We start from the raw sequence: 27,058 nt of genomic DNA, 5'->3' as shown, positions 1-27,058 counted from the left end.
AGCACACAGCTGAAAGGTCCAGTCAATCTGAGAGTCAAAGCTCAATCAGTAATCAGAGACACCCAAATAGAAGCAGTTCCAGGTATTTAGCAGGGGGTGACTCCAGAGGGCAGACAGTTCAAATGAGAGGCAGTAAACTCAAAAGGTTTAAACAACAAGACGGTATACCTGGAAAGCTGAACAGTAAACTCCCGTCAGACCATCGCTGCAGGACTCATCACTGCCATGACTGTCAAGTTTTATGCTGTAATGAAAACAACTTTTAACATACGTCGAATACGAATTGTAAACTTGGCTCAAAGATGCACTTAATCCGTATCATAATACTAACTTGCTATCATGATCAAACAGGGAAAACAAACATTTGATCAATTCTTATTTATTAATATATTTCAAGTAGTTCAATAGAAATTATATATTTGCACAATACCTTTGCAAATTTAGTAAAATTTCCAAAGTAAGCATAGTGGGAAACGGAACAAAAAAAAGTAAACAAAAACAAAAAGACACAGAGGAGACATTAAAATCAGACAGCAGTACTGAATCTATGTCATTTTGGATTCGCAGTTCACATCACTTAAACCTCAGTGCAGATTTTCTCAACATCACAGAAACACGAAAGAAACTTATCCCAGAGAATATTAATGCTAAACACTCACCATTGTCCACATCATACTATAGCAACAAAAAGATAACAAATATTCAGCAAAGACGCACACGCACGCACACACACACGCATGCACACACACACACACACACACACACACACACACAAGCTTTCAAATTTGCACAAGATGATGAAAGAGAAGCGAAAGCACTACCAGTAGCACCAAAAAGACAAACAAAATCAGCAACACAAGCAACAGAGGATTGTTCAGAAACTTTCTGGTAGCACACACACGAATAACTGTTATGAAAACACAATAGAATTTCCTATGTACCCATTTAGGAGAAAACAATGAAGGCATTTCACTGTGAGGAGGTTAACTCGTTTGCTGTTGAGCGCTGTGATACTCTGCATAGAATCTATCCGATCGTCATCCTTACACCTTGTGCACAAAAACACTGCTGAGCTGCAGCTGTGCTCACACACAACTCTTTTGCAAGGGCAAGGAAAAAAACTATCTATCTAGTCTGTCTTTGCTCTATCAAGTTGTTACCTCCCAAAATAACTCTAAAAAACTATACATATATATTTCTTTGTTGGCCAGAAACTCTTGGTATTCTGCACTCTCACCCATCTGTCAGTGACGTTGACTTTGATTTAAGTGAAAAGTCAAAGTAGGCCAAAGCAGGGCTGGACAGTCACATAAAATCATCGAAAGTAAATACTAATTACAATCTCTCAAAAATCTGGAAACAAATTATGGAATATAATATGAAAATGTGTGTATTGTGATACAGTATACAGTGCGTATGTCAATCAGCCCTTACATTTCATATGATTATCATACACTGCCAAGCCCTAAGTCACATCATCTCCAGACTGCTAACGCTGCCACCTCATGCATTGTTTCAGCCTAGTTAAAGATCACTGACACTAGTACACCAATTTCCGTCACACTGTTATGAGTAGGCACATTTTTAATGCAATAACACAAATCAACATGGTGTTACAAGGCTAGGCAAGTTCCTTGAGAAAGCCCCCATCAGTAGGAAAAGAAAGGACAGAACAGAACAGCGGTGGATGGCTGACGCATAGTGATTGTTCGCTCGGGTAAATGTCTGTTAACAGCAGCAACAACGCAACAATAAAATTAGAATCTTTAGTTTCCCCTAGATCATTCAATCTTCAAAATATACAAATAATCCGAACTGCAAGTAAAATCAATAAAAGCAAATTCCACAATCACATTTAAACCAGACGTGTTCATTCATCTGGCTCCAGAGGCCAAGAGGGTCTAACTGCATTTGAGTGGTTTTAACAGATTTTGTCATTTCCTCTAACAACTGCAAGTGTGTGAAATTCAAAAGTGTGATACAATCAGGTTTATAAAAAGCTATTCTCTCACTGTTTATTTCAGCCCCAGACTTTAGACCAATATGTAAACGCAGCTGCAAAATCATATCACGACAGAATATATATATATATATATATATATATATATATATATATATTCATATATTTATATATATCCAGAAAATCAATCCCCCCTCCATAGCCCTCCATCTAATAATAGATAATATTATAATCTGATTAAGTTCATTTATCTACATTCTCTTCATACAATCTGCGCTCGACATCCCACAGCAGCTAACGTGACCCTTTGTCTACACGCATCAGCCAGGAGGGACTTTACCCTGAAATACGCATGCAGCCATTTTTTCCACCCAATACTCTTGTTTGCTGTTGTTTTATTAATCCTGAGAAAGTGAACAGTAAATAATCTTCATCATACAGAAAAATCTATTTCATTTGAAGCAGAAAAAAATCTAATGCAAAATCTGTACAATTGCACACTGAAAGAACATATAAGATTTAGAAATAAAAAAACTTCAGGTTTGATGGTGTTTTGATTTAAAACAATCGAATTAAATTGGCAAAAAAAAGAGTTTTCTCCCAGGACAGTGTCTGTTGTTTTTTCATTGGCAGCAAAACCTCACGTGAATTGCAGTCCTGCAATTGTGCTGATGATGGCAGCACTTCAGAGAGGAGGAAGAACAGGAAATAAAAAGGTTGCGCAGATGGAGGACAGAGGAAGGCAACTGTAACACAAAGCTGCTTCTCTCTCCTCCGTACTTTGAATAGAAAAAAAAGCATTCAAAGAAAACAAAAAAAGATTAAGACCACATAACAGAGATCAGTGAATTTCTCCTCCTGTTCCTCGTTGGAAAAACTATTTATTTCCTATAAAAGCTGTGTGAACCACTGCTAATCTGGCTCTTAGAGCAGAGGTGCTGAGTGAGCTTGTTAGGCCTAAAACAACCTCCAGGCTTTGTCCAGTGAAATTGTTTCAGTTGCAAGTTCTTTGAATTTTGCAATATGTGGTAATAAAGGTAACTCTTTGGAGAAGTGCTCCCACTGTAGGCACTAGGAAGAACCAAGGCAAAGAGCAGACGAGTGTCTCAGCGTCTCATCTGTCCCATTTGATAGTTCTCTCTGTACTGACGTTGCTGTCGCTGGCCCTGTGACTGTTGGTTTGCCTGCTGCTGTCTTCTCCGTTTCAGTGTACCTAAAGGACATCAACCTCTCAGTAAGGGTCAAATAAGCACAACAAATGCTATCTATCAATATATCCATCCATCTAAATGCAAGTATAGACATTAATGGTGTACTGTACCTGGCAGTGGCTTTGGTGGGGGCAGTTTGGGGTTGCTGCTGGGGGTGTGGACGCTGCAGATCTTAATGAAGCCCGCCATTAGCATAATAAGAGCAATGCCCATCAACAGCACTGCCCACCAGTGATCCTGGATAACACAAGATATATTACATTATATCTAAATTAGGCATATATGTACTCATGTCATTGTGATGACCAGTCCTTAACATTAGCTCCACTGCAGAGATTATTGCATTTCCTGTACAGGACAAACTCACCACTATCCACTCTGCAATATTTTCATAGAGCTCTGCATTGAAGATGGCTTTCTTCAGCCTTGCCAGAGGCCCATCGGCGTCCACCAGACGACACCTCATGAACACATCACAGTAGCCCTTAAAGTCATTGCAGGGTGAGCCGGGCTGCAGCGTTGTGACCTTCTCGTTGAAGAATTTGGCCCATTTCGCTGAACCTGTGCTGCTGCAGGTGCTGGGGTTCACTGAGGGGAGGAGGAGAAGGAATGACCTTTGAGATACTGACAATTAACTCAGTCCTTTCGCTTGAAGACAACACAACTACGAACAAAAAGTAAAACTAACAGTCACTAATGTTACATATCACATAATTCTAGCTGAACATTACTACTGTGATTGGGTATTTTGATTCATGAACAGTCTTGCAGCCTGTCACTCACTTTTTTCCATGCAGCACACATGGCACAGCTCAGCTGCCTCATCTTTGTCATCTTGGCTGGCACAGGTGCATACCTCAAGAGAATACTTTGCACAAATGGAACCAGAGCAGACCTGGTCCAGAAGCAGGGAGTAGGAAATCAGTTTTTAAAACCTTTTACTTTAAATAGAAACATATGCAAACAAGCTGCTAATATCAGATACCAAACAGCAAGCAGGCAACTAAACATACCCCGTTGATGCAGACTTGTGTTTCTGAATGGCAAGAGGTGTAATTTTCCTTTGGTGCTGAGGCAGGACACAGAGCAGTGGCTCCATTGCATGTGCCCTCATGGGCACACTCAGAGTCCGGTCTGCACTGCTCATCTGAGCCCTTGAAAGTACACCCTGGTGTGCAACATGGGCCTTGGCTGGGACTGTGGAAAAAGATTTACAAATATACAATCAAACAAACAAACACTACACTTTTAACAGCACTCTTTTGTGCTCAATAATTATTTCACAAATTACAGGACTGTACAAAGAAATGCTAATCACATCTGACCTGCAATTTTTGCCAGGTTTGAGTTTGCACTTTTTGCCCTCCACTTCATTGGCACTGTAGCAGCAGGCGTCCATACACTGATCACTGTAGCCACAGTCACACTCTTCTCCAGCTTCCACTAATCCATTACCACAGATAGGCTGGCCAGACTCTGTACACACAGACAGAACAGCATGAAAACAGAATCTCTCTCTCTCTCACACAGACACGAACAGATATGTTTATGAGAGAGAATTTACCAACAAAACAGTCGTCCCTCTTCTTTGTCAGAACCGCGCTTATATTACGGATGCTGCAGATAGAGAACTTGTTATTGTTGAGCTTGTCCCCAGATGTGGCTCTGGCGTACATGATGTAGTTGCCCTGTTCCTTTTTGTCCGGTGACTTAGACTCTCCAGGGGTGCATTCAATCCCAGAGTCATGCTGTGGAACAGTAGGCAAGTTAAGGAGAGAGGGCGGAGAGACTTGAGACAGAGCTGCATATAACATATTGCACAGCTTGGCAGGAAGTGTACTGGCATAGGCCAGTGTTTGAAGTCATAGTACTTACAGGAGAGCCAAAGTTGTGCCCGACCTCATGAGCAAAGGTGATGTGTGACACCTTGGGAGGGACATGGGAGGCGTAGTTCTGCACAGTGATGATACCAGTGTTCAGAGACTTCTTCTTTCCATCAGAGTACAGTTTGCTCTTTTCACAGATGCCTCCAGAGCTTCCTGTGGCAGAAGAATGAAAAATATAAGAGGATTATGGATTATCACACTATTTAAATACTAAACAAAATGTGTTGTTTATACAACAAGTTAATTCACTGTGGGGTAAGAGAGTCAAGAGTTAGGTGACATGAGCATTTGCTGCCAGGTACCCTCCCAGCGTAAACATAAACATGAGTATGCACGCATACACATCACACATCACAAAAACACGCACACAGCAGGGAGAGTGACCTGCTGGTTCTGGTAGTTGCTCCTGATGGGGGGCAACAGCAGGTGTCACTGCTACACAGTTCACAGAAAACAAGGTTCGTCTACTCCTGCACTTCAGAAAAAAAAAATCACTCAACCATAAACTACAGTAACTTTAATGGATGGAGCAAGTTATCAGCCAAGTCTCTGTGGTGTCGGTTTTACCATACAACTTAAACCATATTGCTCTGCATGCATGGGGAAAAAAGCGAAAATATGTTGAAAAGGTGTATAACTTGTCCTGTTAGACAGAACACCAGTAGGTGTCAGTGTTTCTGATGCTGTAAAACATTTAGTTTGTAAGAAGTGAAATGATCTTACTCAAGTGATCAGAAAAATGTGAGCCCTTTTCCAAAGTAGCCAAAATATGTTGCCTGAACTGACGATAAACTGGTCACCAAAACTATAACTTAATTAAAGAGGAAAAAGAACCATTAAAATATCATATTGTATGCTAAACACAGACCAACTGCTGTAGTGGAAGAACAGGTGCCAATATACAACAGATAACAGATTCTCCAATGACAAAGTTCGAATTTTTCACTTCTGTTTGTCTTAATATCCTAGTTTTGGCCATCATTTTTATTAGTTACACACACAGAACTTCATCAATTGATATTTCTGATGTCGTTGCCTATATATGTGTTTAATGACCTGCCGTTCTCCTCCATAGTTAGACAAAGGTAAACCATATACCACTATAAACTAGGGCTGAACGACATGCAAAAAATGTTTGTTTGAGATGTTGCAATTGCGATGAGTCAGGATTTTAGTTGGAATCTTTGCATTTCATTTCCACAAAAAAAAAAAAAAAAACTAAAAATGATAATGATGATGATGATGATGATTATGATGATGATGTGGTTTTTGCTGTTGTCTTAACCAAACAAAAAAACTCCCTTACATCTGGAGAATATGATTTGTAGGCCAGGGCATCTCTGTAACACTACAGTGCTTCACAGTGTGTATGTTGTAACACATTTTACTTTTATCAAAAAATTGCAGCTCCTGCGAGATGGATATTGTACTTGGCCTTGTTACGATTTCAATTATATTTTGATTAATTGTTCAGCCCTACTATAAACATGACTGTGCACGCATATTATGATGGCTATACAAATATATACTGTAGATAAAACTAAGGCGCATAGTGTGAAAAACTAAAATTTTGTTTTGAAAAAAAAACACAATGCTGTGATCTGAAACGTGCTGAATTGTGTGTAGCTCCAAGGACTGAAGCATGCACCATGTAAACTATCTGGCCCCTGACCTTTGTTACCTTTCTGAACTCTGAATTATCTAAAATGAAAATGCCAAAAACAAGATCAACTTGAAAAAACACAACAAAGCACTTGCCATCACACTCAACAATAAGCATTCCAGCAGTGTTGCTGCTTTTCCCATTATCCATAAATGCAGTGATTAGCAGCTTCAGAGGCAGCTTCTAGCTGCACAGCATCATGAGATCAAGGCACTTAAAGCAATAAACAATGCATCCATTATGTGTAACTGTAAATGGGCATGACCGCACATTTTATGTTTGTATACTGCATGTGTGTGTTCTTTCAGAATTGTACAGTGTATTGTATTATACAGTGTTTGTGTAACTGGTCATATCAAATAAGACTCAAATTAGTTATGTTTCACTAGTATCCCTGATGGCTGTTTGTTCTAGACTCCCTTTGTTCAAACATTCACCCCACAGCTCACTGCAACCCAGCTCTTACCCTCAAATCAATTCTTTCAGCTTTCAGCTTTTCTAATTTGCCAGTATTGATTGTCTGAGTTTGCTGCTTTATTCTTCATGTTGAGATGGTGGTGGCTGAATGTAGTCAGAGGAATAGGAAGGAGAGCCCACCACATAATTCATACATGTTGTGTTTGAGAGCAAAGAGCCACTTTATATAAGATTTCTGTACGTTATGAATACATTATGACAGTAGAGGCTAGATAGAGGCATTCCTGGCATACATTACCACATAAAAATATTATATCTATTATGTAGTCATACTAAAGGAACCTGTTTTCTCTACTCACATACATTAATACAAACCAGTTCACAAATTGAAGACTGTAGGAGACAGCACACAATGTCGATACCGCAATTTCCTCCATGCCCCATTTCCACCTTGTTTTGTTTTATGACTGACTGTCAACGTGAGATATGTACTGTATGCGCAAAAGTTAGCCACTGTCCTGCACTTCAGCTGATTATTGCAGCAGCACAAGGCCATTAAAGCTCCATTTCTACCCTTACGCTGAATTCTCTGAAAATAAGCAGGTTATAAATGACTGAAACACAAATGACTGACCAAACTGACCATAATGTTTTTGCTCTTATACATATCACCTCTTTAAGCCCTTTTTGTGAAAGGCAAATGCTATATTTAGGTTCACATTTAGGTTGTGTGTGTGTGTGCGTGTGTGTAGTATTGGGTTACTCTTATCAGGGTCTGCTGGGGTTAACAGAGACACAGTCCTATCTGAGATTTGTTCATTATTTCGAGGAACATCAATAGCACGATAACAGTTGACCTACTGGCATTTCAGCCTGTGCTCATTTTGCTCACCACAATATTGCCAAGGATGCTGTGATCTGGGATTTCCAACTAAACTGATCTCAACTCAACAAAGGTATAGATGAAGACTTAATTTACTGCCTCGCTGTTTTATGCCTCTGCCAACCAGCCAAGTTTCAGGAAATATGGCCACAATCTCCCCTTCCTGAGCTACAGCAATGAATAATAGCCAGAAGTGTTTTTGCAGAAATTTATGATGTCACAGTGAAGTTGACCTTTGACCTTTTGGGCATAAATGTCATCACTTCATTATTTTAACCTATTAGACATTTGTGTTAACTTGTGTCATAATTATCATATGAAAATGTAATCAGTTCATTCTGTAGTCGAAATGAATATGCCAGATTTGAAGAAATTCCCTCAAGGCGTTACTGAAATATCGCATTCACAAGATTGGGACGGATGGGTAACCCGAAAACACAATGCCTCCGGCTCTGGCTGTCGCTGGCACTGAGGCATAAAATATAAAAATGTGTAGTATCCCTGCGTAAGTGGCAAACAGAGAGGGTACTGATAAACCTGAAGGATGACCTGAAGGAAGTCCCTGTGTTAGAAAGCATCCACACCAGTTTACATGTCTCTGAGCAACACAGGAAGTCACCACTAGGGCTGTGTGTGTGTGTGTGTGTGTGTGTGTGTGTGTGTGTGTGTGTGTGTGTGTGTGTGTGTGTGTGTGTGTGTGTTTTGTACAAACCTGAGGGAGCCCCAACCCAAGCCAAGCCAAGCACACCATCATCAAAGTCCCTATCAGTGAAGACGTAGGCCAGGCAGTAGTCATCATGGTTCTGTTCAGAGTTAAGCTCTAAAAACTTCTCCACTCCGATGTTGGCAAAGCGAAAAGGATTGCTTTTGTCCCTTTCATCTTCAGTGGTATTTATCTGAAAGAAAGAGGGTTCAACATTTTGAGGCCAAGGGGAAAGTGACAAAGGAGAGATACCTCCACACAGATGGAGTAGTAGATAGAGGTTGGAGAATTTAAAAGATCCCTGGCATAAAATGATAACTATTCCCACGGAGGAAACTACATCTACACCGCCAAGCAGAAAGGCCAGCAGATTTCTCCACACAAAATATTAGCAGCTCACCCTGATCCTTTTAACCATGAAGCTGATGTTTCGGATGCCCATGAAGTCTGTGGCCTGGTAAATGGAGTCAATAGCCTTTACATGGCTGGAAATCTGAGGAGAAAGCAATGAGGTAAAGATTAGTACGAAGGTGCATACAGAAGTGGAAGAAAACAACATGTCATAGTAGCTAGCTTCTGTTATTTCCAATTCATTGAAAAGATTAAGGGTTTTCACATTCCTAGATGCTGACATTTCTGACAAATAACCACTCACTGTTCAGATACATCAGCTAAGCATTTTCTAAGCAATTCTTTGAGAGAGATAACATGGCCTGAGTGGATGAAAAATTAAGCAACCCAGCAGATATGTGACAGAGTATAAAGTGCTGGAGGCGCAGGCAAAAGAGCCTCTAAATTCAAGTCATGTTTACATACTGTATGGCTGCATACCTGGGCAATGACAGCCTCTCTTGTGCCGTAGTGTTTGAAGAACAGGTGGTCAGTCTGGATGAAGAGCTGGCAGGTGTTTTTCTCTTTCCCAGCTGCCCTCTTCCTCCTCAGAATGACAGGACCATGGGAGTTCTCCTCATCCAACACAATGCTCACCCCCTGTACAAAAAACAATCGTGGTGAAGGCAAAGTAGTCAAAAATTGAGGGGAGTAAAATAGACGGTTAATCCTATCCCTAGACAAATACTCATCAGTTGAGATAACAGTGAGTCTTTTTCCCTTATGATAGCTGCCTCTTATTTTGAAAGGCATTATAGTGTGGGTCAATAGTGTCTGGTGAAAATTGCTTTCAGACAAAATCTGGAGAAAATTTACACTGCTATATATAAAAAGGCTGGGCATGGCCTCTACATTGCTAATAATCTGGAGCACCTATTCAAACTAGAATTACCACCTCATGGTTGTACGCCTCCGCTAACCAGCCAAACTGCAGGAATTATGGTCACAATTTCCCCTTCCCAAGTTACAGCATTGAATAATTATAATTATCAGAAGTGTTTTTACATTATGATGTCAAGTGAAGTTGACCTTTGACCTTTTGGATATAAAATGTCATCATTTCATCATTTTAGCCCATTTGTTTAAATTGTGTCATGATAAGCATATGAAATTGTGAATTATGGTCACCGTGACCTTGAACTATGACTACCGAAATTGAAAGAGATCATCCTTGAGTCCAGGTGAATTTTTGTGTCAATCTGAAGAAATTCCCTCAAGGCATTACTGCGATATCTTGTTTACAAGAATGGGACAGACAGTTGGAATGACTGACAGTCAACCCGAAAACATTACACCTCTGGCCCCTGGCTGTCACCAGCACAGTGGCGTAAAAATATACACATGCCCTTACTGTTAGTGTAAGGTATGTTGGATATTACATAGCATCTTTTTAATCTCATAAACCTTGACCATCAGTATGTTTAATTTTGAGCTGGAAGGGGGGGGGTTATTGGCACTTACTTTGGCTGGCTCCTCTGCTGCCGATGCCTGGTACTTCCTCATCCTCTCAAACACTGAGTGGTCAGCACAACCGCCCTCTGAGCCATACTTATGAGGATAATCTGGCAGATAGGGAGGAGATAAGGGAGTGGTTGTGAACAGTTTACACTGCATCATGGATCTCTTTAGGATCATGTGTGGTGGGCTGAAAGAGGTGAATCAGGATGGGTCCAGGTGCAGGAGTAGCTACATGAGGATTTGTAGGTAGAAAAGTACTAACTAACAAATCAGCGTTATCTTCCTCCATCCTTCATATCTCTCTTTGTACTTTCTCACAGTATTTTCACTCATGGTCTCTATTACATTCATATCTAGACTGCACACTGTGTACACAGTGACTGCATTCTTCTGTTTTAATTATAACAATAAACATTTCAGCAGTATGGCCATTTGCCTTCAGCAGCTGTCTTTATAGGATCACAAAAACAAGATGGGATTAGTCTTACGATTTACAATCGCCACCTCTGCTGATAGTCACAACGCTGTTAAACACTGGCCACACCCATATGGCAATCCCACATCAAATAATGTATGACTCAACGCTTCACAACATCATTGAAAAAGCAGTTTCAGATAAAGGAGGTATGAATGAACAGACTAATGATGAGGAATATATCATATTCATTTTGGGCTTATTCATTGAGAAAATATTACATACTAGTAAAAAGAGCTTTATACCACTACTTGTGGCAGGTAAGCAGCTGATGCAACCTGCTGCTATATATCTTTCAAGTTAATACATATATATATGTTGGATATGGTTAAAATAAAGCAAACTGTCACCTGTATTATAGTATTGTGTCTTTTATAAGCCTAATGAGGGTCACCAGCCAAAACACCAAATCACCTGGACAATAATGAACAATACAGCCAGTGTGCTGGTGTTTTAAATCATTTTAAAGTGCTGATAAACAAAATGAGTTAAAAAAAATTTTTTAGCAAGGCGTGCAAATCAATGTGTCCTTATGATGTTGGTTTCAATTGATGGATGGCTTGCCTCTGAGCAACTTGTATTTGCAAAACCCGTGATCCCATTAACAGCAGTGCAGGACATCAGCCCGACTGTCTCTCAGCCACTGTTGGTCATTCATTAAAGAGAACAGTACGATGCTGGTTACTCAACTGACTGGACACACAACGCATTCAACCTCTGACAATGTGTTTTCAATCTTCACAGAGAAAGACGGCTTTGTTCATACAGTGAATGCCATCTCATTCAACTGCTGATCAAAAGGCCCTAGGCATTTAGGACAGAAGTAAAAAAAAAAAAAAAAAAAAGTTCCAAGAAAACCCAGGCGTTTGTGTTTTTTAAGTGCCATTCCTCCATCTTTTTCACTGATACCAGAATCAAAAACCACAGGGAGACTTCTGAAACAACAGAAACATTTCATAGTTGGCCTGAGATATTACTAAGTTTTATTCTGAGATTTATGTAGATGTTAGCAGCGACTATTTGAAAACTCCTTCTCTGTGCAAGGATGGCAGCAGGAATGCTGTGTTAATTATAGCCTAAAATACTATGGTATATTTTATAAATACCCACATTTGTTAGGGCCCACCGCACTCCACCCTTACTCTGCAGTGATTAGTGCCTTCATGTATAACTACCAAATCAGAAATCAATAGAATGATAACAGGTTGGGATGAAGTCCAAATCTATGGAAGTATGACATGGTTACAAGAATTTACACCTTCGTTCCAACCTTCCAAACAGATTCTTCTCCCTTCATTTCTCACTTCTGCTTTCATTTTTACAGCCAAGTAACCAGCAGAACAAACTGCAATGAATATTACAAAGCCCCAATCGAGGGTGGGGTTCATATCAGACTAAATGCAGTTCTTTGAACTGGAATCATGAGTCTCAAGTGACTGGATTGAGCTTTCCCTCATATTGTGTTTGCTTCACCTCATCACCCACAACCAGACCTTGCCTGTATGAAATCTACTAGAGTTTTCTGTGGTCGCGGTAAAGACTGAGGCTTGTAGTCCTGACTGAGAGCTTCTCTGTTGGTTGTAGTCTGACCTTTAGCAATGGCAATGAGTCATGCCTGTGCTGTGTTGTGCTCCAATCCTGCCTTCAGTATAAATACTGACCATCTTGTCCATGGCCCAGGACCCAGAGCCAAATCCTGCTGCTAACAGTCTGTCAAATGTAACCTTTTCTACAATCTTGTCAAGTTAGTATATGAACCGCTTAACCCCCAGCCCCTTACCTCACAACATTTGCCACACCAACACATCTGGTTTATTACTCATAATGCAAAAGCAACATTTTCTCCCAAAATTATATTTTCTTTTTTAAGTATTCAATTTCTGTCTTAATAGCTTTCAACATACAATCTGATTTATTCTAATAACATGGCTAGGTGAGAACCTTCGATACTGCTCATCGTTAGTTACAGCAGTTTATGTGATTTTAAACTTCCTGTAGTGCTTACCAGCTCCTTTCACTTAAACAAGTACACTTACTGATGTCATCCTCATGATAGATGACAGAGTGGAAGGGCACATTCTTGTCCTGTAGGTACCTCTCTGAGGGTTCAACATAGTAAGTTCCTTGGTAGGTTTTAATGAAGCCCTCAAAGCGTCCATTGACCACAGAGCCATGGGTCAGTGTGCCCTTTTCACCTGAAACACAGAACAAGAAGGGTGAACAGAGGCAAATAAGATATAGCCTTTGTCTGTAAAGAAAGTTAAAAAACTTCAAAGTAATATTGTTCTATATTGAATTTACAATGAGACACATCTGGTCTAAATATTCAAGCAGCTTAAGGACAGTAGTGATCTGTTGAATAAGCTTCTACATACACACACAGGATTTACATTTACGAAAAACATTGAATCCAAGTTGTTATCACACAGTCTGCACAAAAAGTCCGACAGGCTGATTCCGAACATACCCTAAGGTAACTTACAAACTCGTGATATGTCATGAAATCATAATGTTTGTTGAAAAACTAAAAGTTTGGTATTTGAACATAAATCTCATTTAATTTGTTTAAGGCTCAAAACTTTTGCATGGATTTTTCCACAGCTATATTTTTTATTTCTGAAATCTCTGAGCAGAGATTAAGGATATTTATTATGAGGGCATCACCCTTGATAAGAAAAATATAAATCTCTGTTTCTTTTCTTGCTGTTACACACACACACACACACACACACACACACACACACACACACACACACACACCAAGAACAACATGAAAAACATGGTTGTTTTTTCCCCCTCTCCATTTGAACTCTGCAGGACACAAGCAACATGAATACGTGCAGGAAGGAAGGGGACTGAGCGGAAAGAAGAACTGGATGAAAGGTAAAAGTTAAGTTCTGCATGGGGTGGGTTGTGATATGACAAAATCTTGACAAAAATAACCCTCAAATTTTTCTCCCTCTCTCTCTTTCTCTCTCACTCACACACTCACAGTTGCAGAGATGATGTAGGGGATGATGTAGGAATGATTAAATGAGAAGTGGTGATGTGGACTTTCAACGTAATTGAAAAATGAACACCATAATTGGATTAGAGACATTTCCTGCTAAGAAACGGAGCCTCTTTCCAGGATGTGGTGTGCAACTTACCAAAGATCTCTCCACTATAAATATGCGATGTATCAATAGGTGCCTCCTCTCCTGATATCTCAATGATGAGATCCGGAGAAAATAGAGTTGTATCCCTCTTCATCCGCAAGTTAAAATGTCTAAAAAAAAAAAAAAGAATAAGAATGTGAGTTAATGTCTGGTTAGAAAAAGAACACAAAAGTTTTACTTGGACACACTGACATGTGGGCAATGCAATACACAGTCGGAATGACAGTCTGACACTCAAACCCTCAACCCTGGCACTGTTAATGTCACACTCTCAACACAGAGTTTTAGTATAAACAACTGGGGAGCTAAGGCAGCACACAGAGGACTTAGCAGAACAAGCAGCATTTACACATTTTCACTGAGCTTCACCATGCTGCTGTGCTGGTTGCTGCTCAGTGCTGCTGTGCTCAGTGAGTCAGAAGAAGAATTATATCATGAGGAAAAACACATGAACATTTGTGCACAGCCATAGAACATTTTTTGAAATCCTCTCGTTCACATAACCATGATGCCAAAGACAAAAAGGCATGCATCACATGAGGTGCACATGAGCCACTAGCTTCCCAGAGACCCGAGGTGATGCAGTGAATACTTCAGAGGAACACTCCTCACCAGAAATCTCTCTTTCATAATCAAATGGTTTGGTCTCAAGGTGTGAAACTTTTTAATAAGCATCCAACAAGTGTAGTCAGTGTGTCAAGTTCTAATCATTTATGGGTCAAAAACGCTAGATCATCCGTTTTGCTTAACACAACCAATAGCATCATTTCATTTGTCTGGTTAATGGCCATGTTTTTTTGTTTGTTTTTTAAATACTCCAGTCTGTAATTGAGATTTTAGTCTCAAAGCCCAAAATGAGATAATCTGATGGCATCATCAGGGTTATTTTCTCAGACTTTGGAAAACACATGTCACACCCACGGAGGACATAATACAAGTGTTCGGCTGAGTAGTACACTTGACTGTGTGTAAAATCTGCACCTTTAAAGTCTGTGTAAACCATCTCTCTAGTTTTAGACAGAAACTCAGGTGCACTTCACAGTATTAATGACTAATTTCACCTTAACTGTGTTGTATATGTAGGTGTGCTTCAGAGGACAAAAAAACAATGAGGATATATAGGCAGAATTACTACACTGCCAGAATGACTACGTGAAAACATCAGAAGAGAAAAACAATGGGAAACATGAACACAAGAGACATACAGTGTGTGGATGTGGGGAGGAGTAGAGCATGTGTTTGGAAAAAGTTTGGGAGGATGAGACAGCAAATGATGTTGTAGGGGTCAGACACAGACCAGGATTTCCTTCTCCAGGATGACTCCTTGACCTGCACCAGCACTCGGTTTTCCCTTTCTAATTACTGCTCTCATTTCACACACACAAACACACAAACACACAAACACACAAACACACAAACACACAAACACACACACACACACACACACACAAAGCCATAAAACAATGTTACTGTTAAAGTATTTTCAACTTATTGGTTCACTTGTACCAAAGTCACGGATGACTTGTGTGTTTGTCTGTCTGTGTTTCAGAATATAAAGTGAAAAGGATCAGGTGGATTTGTCCTTATTTCAAGCAGCCTAACAAGATGTGATCTGTATTCTGAACCAAGAATATTCTGTCAGAAGACCATTTTCAAATGAAGCCAAGAGAAAGAAAAAGAAAGAGGAAAAGAGTTTGAACAAAAAACAAGAGAACTGCTAAACACAGGGAACAAAGACTAAGATCACTGGGCATTCCTCTGCTTGTTATTCATCCTGGTACACCCACTACAGTTCTTCCTGGCCTCTCTCCACCTTATTGATGGTCTCTACAGCAATCAATATGACCTTATGACTTCATCTATGCCCCATGAAAAGCTCAGTCAACCCATGACACCACCATGGCACACTGATCTCTGTTGAATATAAATTCATAAATCGATTATTCAGTTAGAAACTTTATCTGTATTGTCAATGATCTGCAGAGCATTTTTTAATGCTTATTGTCACCAATTGTTGCGCTGTCCATTTTTTTTACTGAATATTTTTGACAGAGAAGGATCACTGACCGAGAAACACACACATTTACACCAGCTGCTTTAAAACTTTAACTGTAACTTTTTTCTGGTTTAACCACTTGCTTCCTTGTCCATAACATTTCCAAATAACTGAGAACCATAGGGACGCTAACAAATCACTGAACATTCAAACATCACCCTAAACGGTCAAAGATTTTACCAGCTGAAAAAGAAAAAAACAAGAAAGAAAGAAATCACTGTATCAAGTTGCAGACAAAACAACTTGCTGACAAACTTGCAGAAGCATAGCAACAGACAGGAGGAGAGGAGGCTGAGGATCAAGTCTGTACTACTCATCTCAGAGAAGCAGCTGACTGATAAATTATTCAGAGATATCTCAAATGCTGAACATACTAACCCAAGCAGTCATACACTTTGCTCAGTAAGCAGGCCAGCTCAAAGAAATAGAGTGCCTCAAGCCATGTCCACGGAGATGGTATGCCTAAAAAGGGGACAATATCTAACCTATATGTATAAAACATTTCATGTTTTACAAAAAAAAATTAAGCAGTCAAAGGTCAAGGTCACTGTGACCTTACAAAACACATTTTTGGCCATGATTCAACAATTCATGCGCTAATTATGACTAAATTTAACAGAAATGTCTAATAGGATAAAATGATGAGGTGATAACATTTTATATCCAAAAGGTCAAATGTCAACTTCACTGTGACATCATAATTTTCTGCAAAAACACTTTTCTGGCCATTCTTCAATGCTGTGACTCAGGAACAGAAGGAGAGATTGTGACCATATGTCACACTTGGTCAGATACTGAACTGGGGACACTAATCCTGGTGCCCACCTTGAAACTGTGGTGATTGTACAGATCTTCTGTGCTGCGGGTTTGAAGACGTGTGTTAAGCATCCACATTTTAGAATTTGTAGCTTCTTTGCAGCAACATCTGTATTTTATGGATAAAGCATAAAGTCTACCGTCATGGCTACAACTTTGTGTTCTGTCAGAGTTAACTTTATTGCCCTAGCAGGTGAACACATACAAGAAATCTAACTATGTTTCTTGTTCTGTCAGTGAACTTACACACTAATACAGTAGAGTCAAATCAATGTTATTTATATGACCCTATATATAACAAATCAAAAATACACTTAATACCTTTTATTAAATTCCTTCAAAGTCTTCACTACATATATCATATGAGTTTGGACAGACATGGATGTAAACTGCAGCCTGACTGGTTGGCGGGGGAATAAGCCGTGAGGCGGTAATTCTAGTTACTGTCTAACTTGGAATCCCTGGAAGCCCCACATACTCCAGACAGGAAGGTAGAAATCACACAGTCATAAGCTGCTAGTGTTTGTTGTTAGGAGTTTTTACAGACAACATGGATCGAGATCAAGCACATCTAACATGCAATAAACTGTAAACACACTTCTTATCTCAGAGCAAGACATATTTGCTTCTGAACAATGTTGAGCCCTGATGTTTGCCAAAGGTGTTCATACTTTCAAGCATTACAAAGGGGAAATATACATCCCATAAATAAGACTCAATCCTGGAAAGCTGGCCACTAAACTGAACCGTGAATTGTGTCACTTCCACCGGCATTGCCTTAGCCAATGGTTGACCACTTTTTGGCACCTCTCTGTGTAAAGAAGCCCTCCACAGAGACAACTGTCTGCCCTGCCTTGTTCTGTCACCTGATCCAGCCACAAATATGCGAGTGGGACCTCTATAGTATCACACAGCCTTGCTCTCATAGAACACTGCACACACGTAATCATGATGAATTCAGTGACGATATAAAGAGTAAGGTACTAGCTTTATGACCACTGGCTTCTGTATCTCTTATAGCTAACTTAATTGCAATTATGAAAAACACAAATGCTAATATACAGTATGATGTCAATAACAAAACAACAGACGAAAACCTTCACACAACCGAGATAGATCAAAATCTCTGACATATTACAAAATAATAAAATGTAAGCACACAGGTGATCAGTGTTTTAAGACTATGATGCTGGTTTGTGTAAGCTTGTACAAGGGAATATGACACTGTGTCCACCTGTGATACTAATGTGAAGCTAAACTTCCTCTATTAAAGCATAAACTTACATCAATGGAAATTCTGAATAATTTGTCCCCAGAAGACAAAAGTAATGGTCCTGTTACATAACAGCCCCAGGGGTTATTATGTTAATATGTAACTAGCACATGTTTATGTTTATTGTTTATTAATGTTTCTCAAACAATGTTTTAACTGTTCTTAGATCTCCCACTGTGCACAATTCACCTGTTAAGTGAACTGGACATGCTCTACATTGCCTTGCCCTCTTCTCTGCACGTTATTATCTGTGCAGTTCTACTACTTTTTACTCTGCTACTCGAGCATCATGAGAGTTTGTTTATAGCAAACATACTGTAGGTCCATCCCCAATTCAACTTGTTCAGACACTGAAAATGCTCACACTGTATGACTCTGTGATTACCTCACCATTACAGGCAGGGCCAGCTTTTTCTCAAAGGCCAGCAATGACAGGAAAAAGCAAGAAAGCACAGGAAAGGGATCTGTTTGACAGATAACCCACAACAGACAAGCTTGGTGAAGAGGAAACACTGAAAAAACAATATTTCTGAGGTAAATTATTGTTACACTCTCATGGCAATGTGGCAATAAAAGAAAAAGAGGAAGAGGGAAAAGCAGATAGAAATAAAACTGAGACAGAGAGGCGCAAATGGATAGAGATTACCCATTATCAAGATATAATTTATTGTATGTACACATGTGTCTATGTGGATAGCGAACATATTTGTGTTCAAATTTAAGGCAGCAGAAAACAAACTCCTATTGTTACAGCGAGCCAGCTTGTCCACATTTTCTATGTCATGTGTTGAAGCACTGTGCAGTCCTAACCTGGGGTCTAGTAAGGGGAAAGGCGAGTATGACTCAATGTTTCCCTAGAGTCATAGCATATCATGTTTTCAACTCTATCTTTGATTCCTTGAAGCATCTACAGTCTTTGAATTAGAAATGGGAGTAAAAAGTATTTTTCCCTTTATTTGGTAAAAAATAAACTACCAGTCTCACAAAGACATGGAATGGCTCACAAGTAAAAAAAAATTGCAAACATTCACAAATATCCACAAAAATCAGCTGTTGCTTTCAATTTTAGTATCTTAATTTATGAGATCATACAAAGACTGTTGGACAGCATTTGCAAAATGGCCAGTCGTGGAAGAGTACAGAGTCACAGAATTGTTTACACACTACCAACATTTATTTTCTTGTTAGAGCATTGCAAGCAATTTATGTGCAACTGTTTTTTCTCACACACTCTGCTGCAGCTGACTGTTGCTTATTACCAAGTGACAAGAACTCAGCTGATACAAATCTGAAAATATTTCAACAGTGACGGGGCATGAAATCGTCTGTTTCCAAAACATGGGTGGCACCACTGTACTCAAGACAACCTGGCCTTGACAAGGGATAGATAATCTAAAATTACATGTCGTTAAAAACAGAATCGCAAAGAGAAAGAAGAAATACACAGGGACATCACTGTCAGAGATAAAAAAGAAAATAAGGACAAGGGAAAGATTTGATTACAGTTTGCAGTAACATGGTTAGTCTTGTCTTGTCAGAGCCTTAAGTAATGTTGCTGCTGCTGCTCCCAGAGAAGCCTGCACTATAGAGGCAGGTATCTTTTACACCAGGTATAAAACCCACTCAACACTAAAATCAATTATGTTCCCTCACATGTCTACGGTTAATTCAACTTTCATTGAAAGTTTCATTTCTTGTCTAATACAAAGACAACAGCAGGTACTTTCTAAATATGGGGGATTTTAAGCTGTGGTTTTCTGCTCTAATGCAATTTCCTAGTATTATGAAAACATTTCTTTAGTCTTTGGATACAGTTCTTTTATAACCAGATGGTTCAATAAGGAAATATTACAACTGAGCCATAAATGATGATGTGTCATATCCAATGGCACTGGGGAAATTAATAAACATTCATTCAGTTGCACTGCCAGCTAATCATTAACGCAAAAGAATATATACAATCGTGTGGTGATGAAATGGAAACTTAACACAATAAGCCCAGCGCAGCATAGGTCAAGGTAAAACATAAGACAAGATATATCTCCATTAAATTAATGGAATATAACAGCAGTATTTAACATTGGACCTTAAAATATTCTACAGTAAAAATGTGCAAGTGCTGTATTTATTTGTGGGTGTATTCTATTACAGCATTTTGTGTTCACAACTAAAGTGCATACGGTAGGACAAATATAAAAAAAATAATAAAATGTGACTGACATACTATGAGGTTACGTTGGAAGACTAAAAGAGAAAGATAAGGGAGGATTGTGTGTTTGTACTCAAACTCACCTTCCATGTGCATGGAAGTCCAGGTGCACAGTCCTATCTTGAGGAGAGAGTGCCCTCTTGGCTCTCTGGTGACTGTTGTGCAGGGCTTCTGTGTCATATGACAGACCTTCATAATGGCGAATATATTTGTTCAAGCGGTTCTCAAACTGACCTGAAAGAGAATTCAGTGGCTCATCAATATTTGTCAAAAAATATCTGCTGCAAGGCGGTAAAGGCAATCCACATTTTGTGTTAGTATTCTAATATGATTCTGGGTCTAATTAATCTTATATAGAATTTGACTGATACAACAGACTGATATTATAACTTGCTAACCCCAAAAAATTGAGAGAAAGGGCAGCATTCTGGTGGTAAAAACAGTGAATGAGTCACCTCATGTCTAAATCAATTCAGTGAATTTTGTTGCAACTATACACCTAAGAGAATATCCACATATCGCAATAATTTTATTAGTCATGGTAGGAAAGGTGTTACTAATTACATTAATGATGGCTCTGCTTTATTCAAGTGTATTCAAATGTATTTGTGCTGTAAGACAGCATGTACAGTACCAGGACCCTGAAACTGAAGTAGCTGAGTGAAATCCAACCATGATTAATTTCATTATTTAACTACTTTGACATGTCAATGTCTTAATGAAAAAGTCTTACGGAGCCAGATCGAGAAACGAGCAATGATTCTCTCCGATAGTTGCCAGCTATAGTACTAGCTGTCACTTACTAGATATGCTTAACAGGCTTACTCAGCTTACTGATGTGACCCCACAGAGGTAATCCTGTCAGCTTTTATTCTGACCATTTTCTTTGTGCTTTTCACAAAGGCAAAGAAAGCGGTCAGTTTAAAGCACAAGTGAGGAGCATGTGATGCACATCAGGTGACTGAGGTTCTGTTTCAGTGGTACTGTATGTCATTGTGCGAGCTCAGTGGCAGAGTTTGCTGCAGGCTGTTCAAATGCTAATCTACATTCCAAGGCAACACAGAATGCTAACTAAATATCAGTCTGAAGTTTTGGGTTATAAAAAGAAAAGCTGCCATGTGCAACAAAATAAGCCTTTGGACATAAGTTCATTAGCAAGAGCTCAATTTAAAGAGCTGGGACTAACACTGAGCTCTAAGCTTTTGTACTGACAGACCTTGGAAATATACACATTACTAAGAGACTCCCACAGGCCAAAAAGGATAATGTGGGTGCTCCACCTTCCATGTGTTGGGAGTCACAACTCCCCAAACAGGGAGAGGCTGTACCAGGCTAGTAGCAACTTGTCCATGAATGCAAGGAGAAAATATTCCAACAACCAGCTTCTTTAGCCCTTCTTCATCAATGAGAATAACGGCAGCAAATCAGACTGAACAAACAAAAAGCTTGAAAAACAACATAAAGTCTTAAGGGGTGAGAGATTGAGATAGTAATTAATCAGGGAAAATGTTGATTTTGTTCAAAAACACTGCCAGCTCAGACTGCCCAGATAGGCCTTCTCAGTGAGACATGGCAAGTCCATTAATATGTAATAATGTGACAGCACAAAGCTAAATTATAAACAGATGGTCATTTGCATATCAACTTGGCAATAAGTCTGACATTTGACATGGGACATTATAACATTTCTGCTCACATTAAAAAATTTAAACAGAAAGAAACAAATATATCATATAAATGAATGTATCAACTACAATTTAATTTGTTGCTCTCTTATAGTGCTTTTATACACACACTACCACCCTGATTATCAGGGCTACTGGAGTTTCCAATTTGTTTGAGCATGTAAATATCATATCCTGGTTTCAGACACCTGAATAAGCCTTCATCACAGAATTTGGAAATGTGAATATCCTTGGTTGTGCCAAAAAAAAAAAAAAAAAAACTAGTGACACTTCTGTCACAGGCACATAGGTCACATAGTTATTAGTCAGATAATACAAAATGTGATAAACATACATAATGTAACATAATGTAAAGTCGTTTTACATTCTGAAGTTAAAGTCTGTCTCCGACCCACTCTGTCTGTCATTATTGATGAGAAGAAGCAAAAGCCAAATCCAGAAAAATGCTGATGCAATTCCATTAGTAGCAAAATTATGAAATATGACTGACTAATATAAACACCTAGACAATCAGAAACCTGGGCAAAGATAGAATCTTCTACACAGGCATGAGTAACCACATGTTTTCCATGTAAACGTCATATCCTGAATATGATCAAAACTAGGACATTAGTGTGCATACAAACGCACTCATAAAGACAGACAGCTACAGTTACAGTTACAACACAGAAACCAGCTGTCACTCCCAAGTTGAGTGACATATCCAATAATACAGGGGCCAACATTGGATAACAACAAAATTTGAGTTATTAAGAGTATTACTAACAAGTTAACCAAGTGGTTTAAGTAAAGACTCAGGGAAACTGGGGCATCCTGGTGGCTACAAGGTTACAGTGCTGACCATGAACTGCAATTTCCCCAGATGAGGATCTTCGCTGCAAGTCATTTCCCATCTCTTTCCTGTTCACACTCAAATAAAAATAAAAAATAAAAAAAATAAATAAATCAGGGAGACCCTGAATTTTCTGCTCCAAGGTCTCAGGCTACTTTCCATACTTCAATCCTCAACGATGGGGCTCAACTGGTGTTACAATATTCCCACCAGACTGAAACACAGCATTTGAACGGTCACCACTGCAGCCCCTGAACTTCAAATATACTGAATCATTACCTGACAGTAACACATCAATCCTACTTTGTTTGGGCCTAGATTACCTCACTAAGAGGTAGCCTGAATTTCTGGGTAGACAGCAAAACTGAGAAAAAACTGGCAGTCAATTTCACTGTAATGGCAATGTCATCATGATTTCAGTGCAATCTGTTTCAGCCCCAAGTGCTCCAGTGAACCGTGAAGTGCAATTCTTGACAGAGAGGAAATCGCTGACAGGAAGAGAGGAGGTGGTAACAGCATGGATCACAACTGATCTGAGCCTTGAGGGTTATTACCATACATGCTGGGTGATGGCAGACTAGCTAACACGACACATCAGAAACTAAACAGCTCACCACAACTTAAATGTCTCTCTTCCCGTGTGTATCATACAGTGGTGGACAATAACAGTAAGGGGGGTAACAGCAGCTGTGTCAGACGTGAGATAACCTTGCTTTACAGAAAAACTGACTTCCTCAGACATATTTGATCCTTACAACTAAAATGTAAACAGTCGACACTTAACCATACATAGCTTTTTCCAACATGCCTGTCACACTGATAATACATTTTAGAGCAGTGTGTAGTTGAAAAGAAGGAGTCAAATTGCCAGGTCTTTGTAGCAATTTAGGCTTAGATCAGGACATCTATTGTTCTAACTTTCCGATCATTTGAGAGAGTAGAAACAGTTTCTCTCTCTGACAAAGTTCACAATTCACCGCAGCAGAACTTCCTCAGGTTGCAGATATGCAAGGCAGAATGCAAGGATAAAGTCACTGCAACTCACCTCAATCAAGGCTTGTACAGTGAAGGTTTTAAACATCAAGTCACGTTGTGTATAAACAGGCAAAAGGGTAAGCACCATGAAACATATCTGAGCTTTTGTAAACAGAAGTCAAAAGAATTTTCCCTGGAGGACAAAGTCAATATACAACACTTCACTTTTTAAGAAAAGCGGTCAAGCTTACATGCACCAATGTTCCAATGTTTAATGAAGACTATGAAGAAAAGCATAGTGGTAACCAAGGAAGAGCATTGGTTTTGCATACTGACTGACTCTTCAATTTTAAGCAACTTGTGTTGATGGATTTTGAATCTCATCAACATCCTTTTGATTATTCCAGTAATCTGCCAGTGCAAGTCTCAAGGGTTATAAGAGATTATTAAAACACACTGAATTGCTGCATTCAATCACATCCTTATGACCATGTTATTTATTTGTACTTGCCAATATCTGTTTCTGCACACAGTTCAAACCAACACTTTTAATGTATTTTGTCATAACGTTTGTGAACGGCTAGGGGTTGGACAACTGTATAAAAATCCTCTGCAATAAGCAGTATATTTTCATCATCTGGGTGGAGAGTCTCAACAAAGTTTGGTTCAGTTTTTAGGGTAAATGGTGACCTACTGAGGCCTGGAAACTACGATAAACTTATAGTGAAGGTCACATCAGAACTTCGACAACTACCGCAATAAACGCAATTTATTACTCATCCCTGGTAGGAGTGGGAAGCTGTTATCGAACAACTTGAAATTGGGAACATGTTCTGCTGTTGTGCAAAACACAAGTGTAACTTTCATTAAGGGTGTGTTACCGGTCAGTAGTGGAAATTTTAAAATACATTTAGCTTACAGGTTTGCTTTGGGCAGATTGAATAACTGTCAAACGTCGCAGCAGTGGAAGCATATCATGTATCTACATAAGAACCTGCCTTATATATATATACACACTGTCTTTTCCAGCGCAGCAAAACTTAATATTTATCTGGTTGTTTTGAAATTATTGAAACACCGGTGAATATTTGTTACTTCCGAGTCTATTAGCTACATCACCGCAGATCTGGTGTCTTGTTTGAAGACGGTTAGCCCCGTAATGTTAGTTTAACACTCAGTAACTGTCAAAAACACAGGCTTTTCGACTATGAGAGTATTTCACCTGTGTCAGCCAGAGGAAATTAACTTGACACCCAGTCAATACGGCGTGGCTAACCTGGCCCGTGTTCACACTCTAACAATAAACACAGGTTAGCAGCCACAAACACTACAGTTACAACATTAGCCAGCTAGCTAGCAAGTTAGATAGCCAGAGTACAACTGCCTGATCCGATTAGCGCTAGCGCCACTGACGATCACTCAACACTTTCCTTTCGCTGTGAATCAGTAGCAAACTTACCTGTAATATCTTGTAGGAAGCAAAGAATTAGAATTAGTTTAACAAATATCATATCGAAATTCCCTGTAAACCCAGTACACCAGCAAAGCGACCAGGCGGTAACGCTTCTTGTTTCGTTTTCTTTCACTTAAAGGTATAGTCGCCCTTCCTAGTTAGCTGACTCCCATCACAAACACCGGCTCTGCCTGTTTCAGCAGCCAGCCCGACGTCAGACAGACAGACAGACAGATAGACAGACAGACAGACAGAGAGTGAGACAGGCCAACAGACAGACAGGCCATCCTCCCTTCCGCTGTTGCTTGCCAAGACAGCCTGGACACACCCATCAACTGTGTACCATTGTGGTTATAGGTCGGGAGACTATAAAGACTAGCAAAAAATCACCTTTACACTACCAGATTCAAAGAAGAACAGTAAAACGCTGTGGCGCTAATGCAACCAGTCTGACATGCACCAAACTGTTGTTTGAGCGCTGTTTTCATCAATCAATCTACAAGTTGTTTACTTCCTTAAATCAGGACTTCCGTATTTACCAACTATTCTTAGAGTTTAAATATATATACAGTACCAGTCAAAAGTTTGGATATATATATATATATATATATATATATATAGCAATTATATAATATAAAAATATATAATATATATAATGTATATAATAATATATATAATGAATCTTAATATAATTTATATTCCAGTTTTTTCCACTAATAAGGCCAATTGTGTATGAAAGGTCACAATACTAACAAAGACAACATGAATACAGCTCAATAAAGTAAATGGCACTAAAACTATAGTGTACTGAGTAGACAGCAGAGGGATAAATGACTACGAATAATTATTTTTACAAGAAGGTAAAGCATGATGGCATCCTGCTCAACACTCAAAAATACACCATTCATTTCCTGATTGGTTTCCTTTATCAGCCACAAAGTTATGTCAAGTCTCTGCACTTCACCGAATTATCTTTGAACAAAAACAATACTGTTAAGGATGTCACTGCTGTCTGTCTGTGCTAAGCTATGACACCAGCAAATAAAAGAAAACTTTTCAGATCTCAATAGACACAATTCGTATGCTTATATATGTGGTTTGACACAGGTAAATCTTATATAACATGAAGTTACAGTCCCCTTTTTCATTGAGGCATTACGTTTTATATGTCACACTGCAGTTCAGCAAAATCCAGATCAATGCTTGACAAGATCATAGTTTATACCTTGAGCTTCATACTACCTAACCCTTCTCTAAAATTACAATGAAAAAAACTGTTGTGTCCTTTAGTTTATAGGTTGTTAAGGTCAAGGGCATGTTTGTGCCTGAGTTCTGTTGGGGAAAGGGTTTTTATGCAGTCTGATTGAAAGTCTGATGTGATGTGCCTGTACAACTCTGCCCAGTCTAGAAATTGCTGCCACCCAGTGACTCTAAAAAGTTACTGCATGTGGATCGACAGATTTGTCAAAAGAACCCAATTTACCCTGTATACAGTACATATATAGGCTATATATAAATTTAAAGTCTGGAGAAATTCAACCCCCCAAAATGTAGA

The 27,058-nt window shown here is 39.2% G+C and overlaps 1 protein-coding gene across 1 annotated transcript; it reads right to left on the bottom strand.

Annotated features, from left to right (window-relative positions):
* Positions 1-385: 385 nt before the first annotated feature.
* adam10 (ADAM metallopeptidase domain 10) lies at positions 386-25,732 on the bottom strand. Its single transcript, XM_022744795.1, has 16 exons — positions 25,510-25,732; positions 20,642-20,792; positions 14,196-14,314; positions 13,083-13,241; positions 10,575-10,675; positions 9,555-9,713; positions 9,124-9,216; positions 8,733-8,916; positions 5,047-5,210; positions 4,736-4,919; positions 4,497-4,647; positions 4,185-4,368; positions 3,955-4,066; positions 3,539-3,759; positions 3,282-3,408; positions 386-3,173 (listed from the first exon to the last, which is right to left on the bottom strand). Exons 1-16 carry the CDS (start codon positions 25,559-25,561, stop codon positions 3,067-3,069), a joined length of 2,268 nt encoding a protein of 755 aa, XP_022600516.1. The 5' UTR covers positions 25,562-25,732; the 3' UTR covers positions 386-3,066.
* Positions 25,733-27,058: the final 1,326 nt, after the last annotated feature.

Source organism: Seriola dumerili, unplaced genomic scaffold (assembly GCF_002260705.1).
Source record: "Seriola dumerili isolate Sdu_G_001 unplaced genomic scaffold, Sdu_1.0 BDQW01000003.1, whole genome shotgun sequence".
Lineage (NCBI taxonomy): Eukaryota > Metazoa > Chordata > Actinopteri > Carangiformes > Carangidae > Seriola > Seriola dumerili.
The sequence above is the reverse complement of the archived record's forward strand: the minus strand, read 5'-3'. Positions and strand labels throughout refer to the sequence as shown.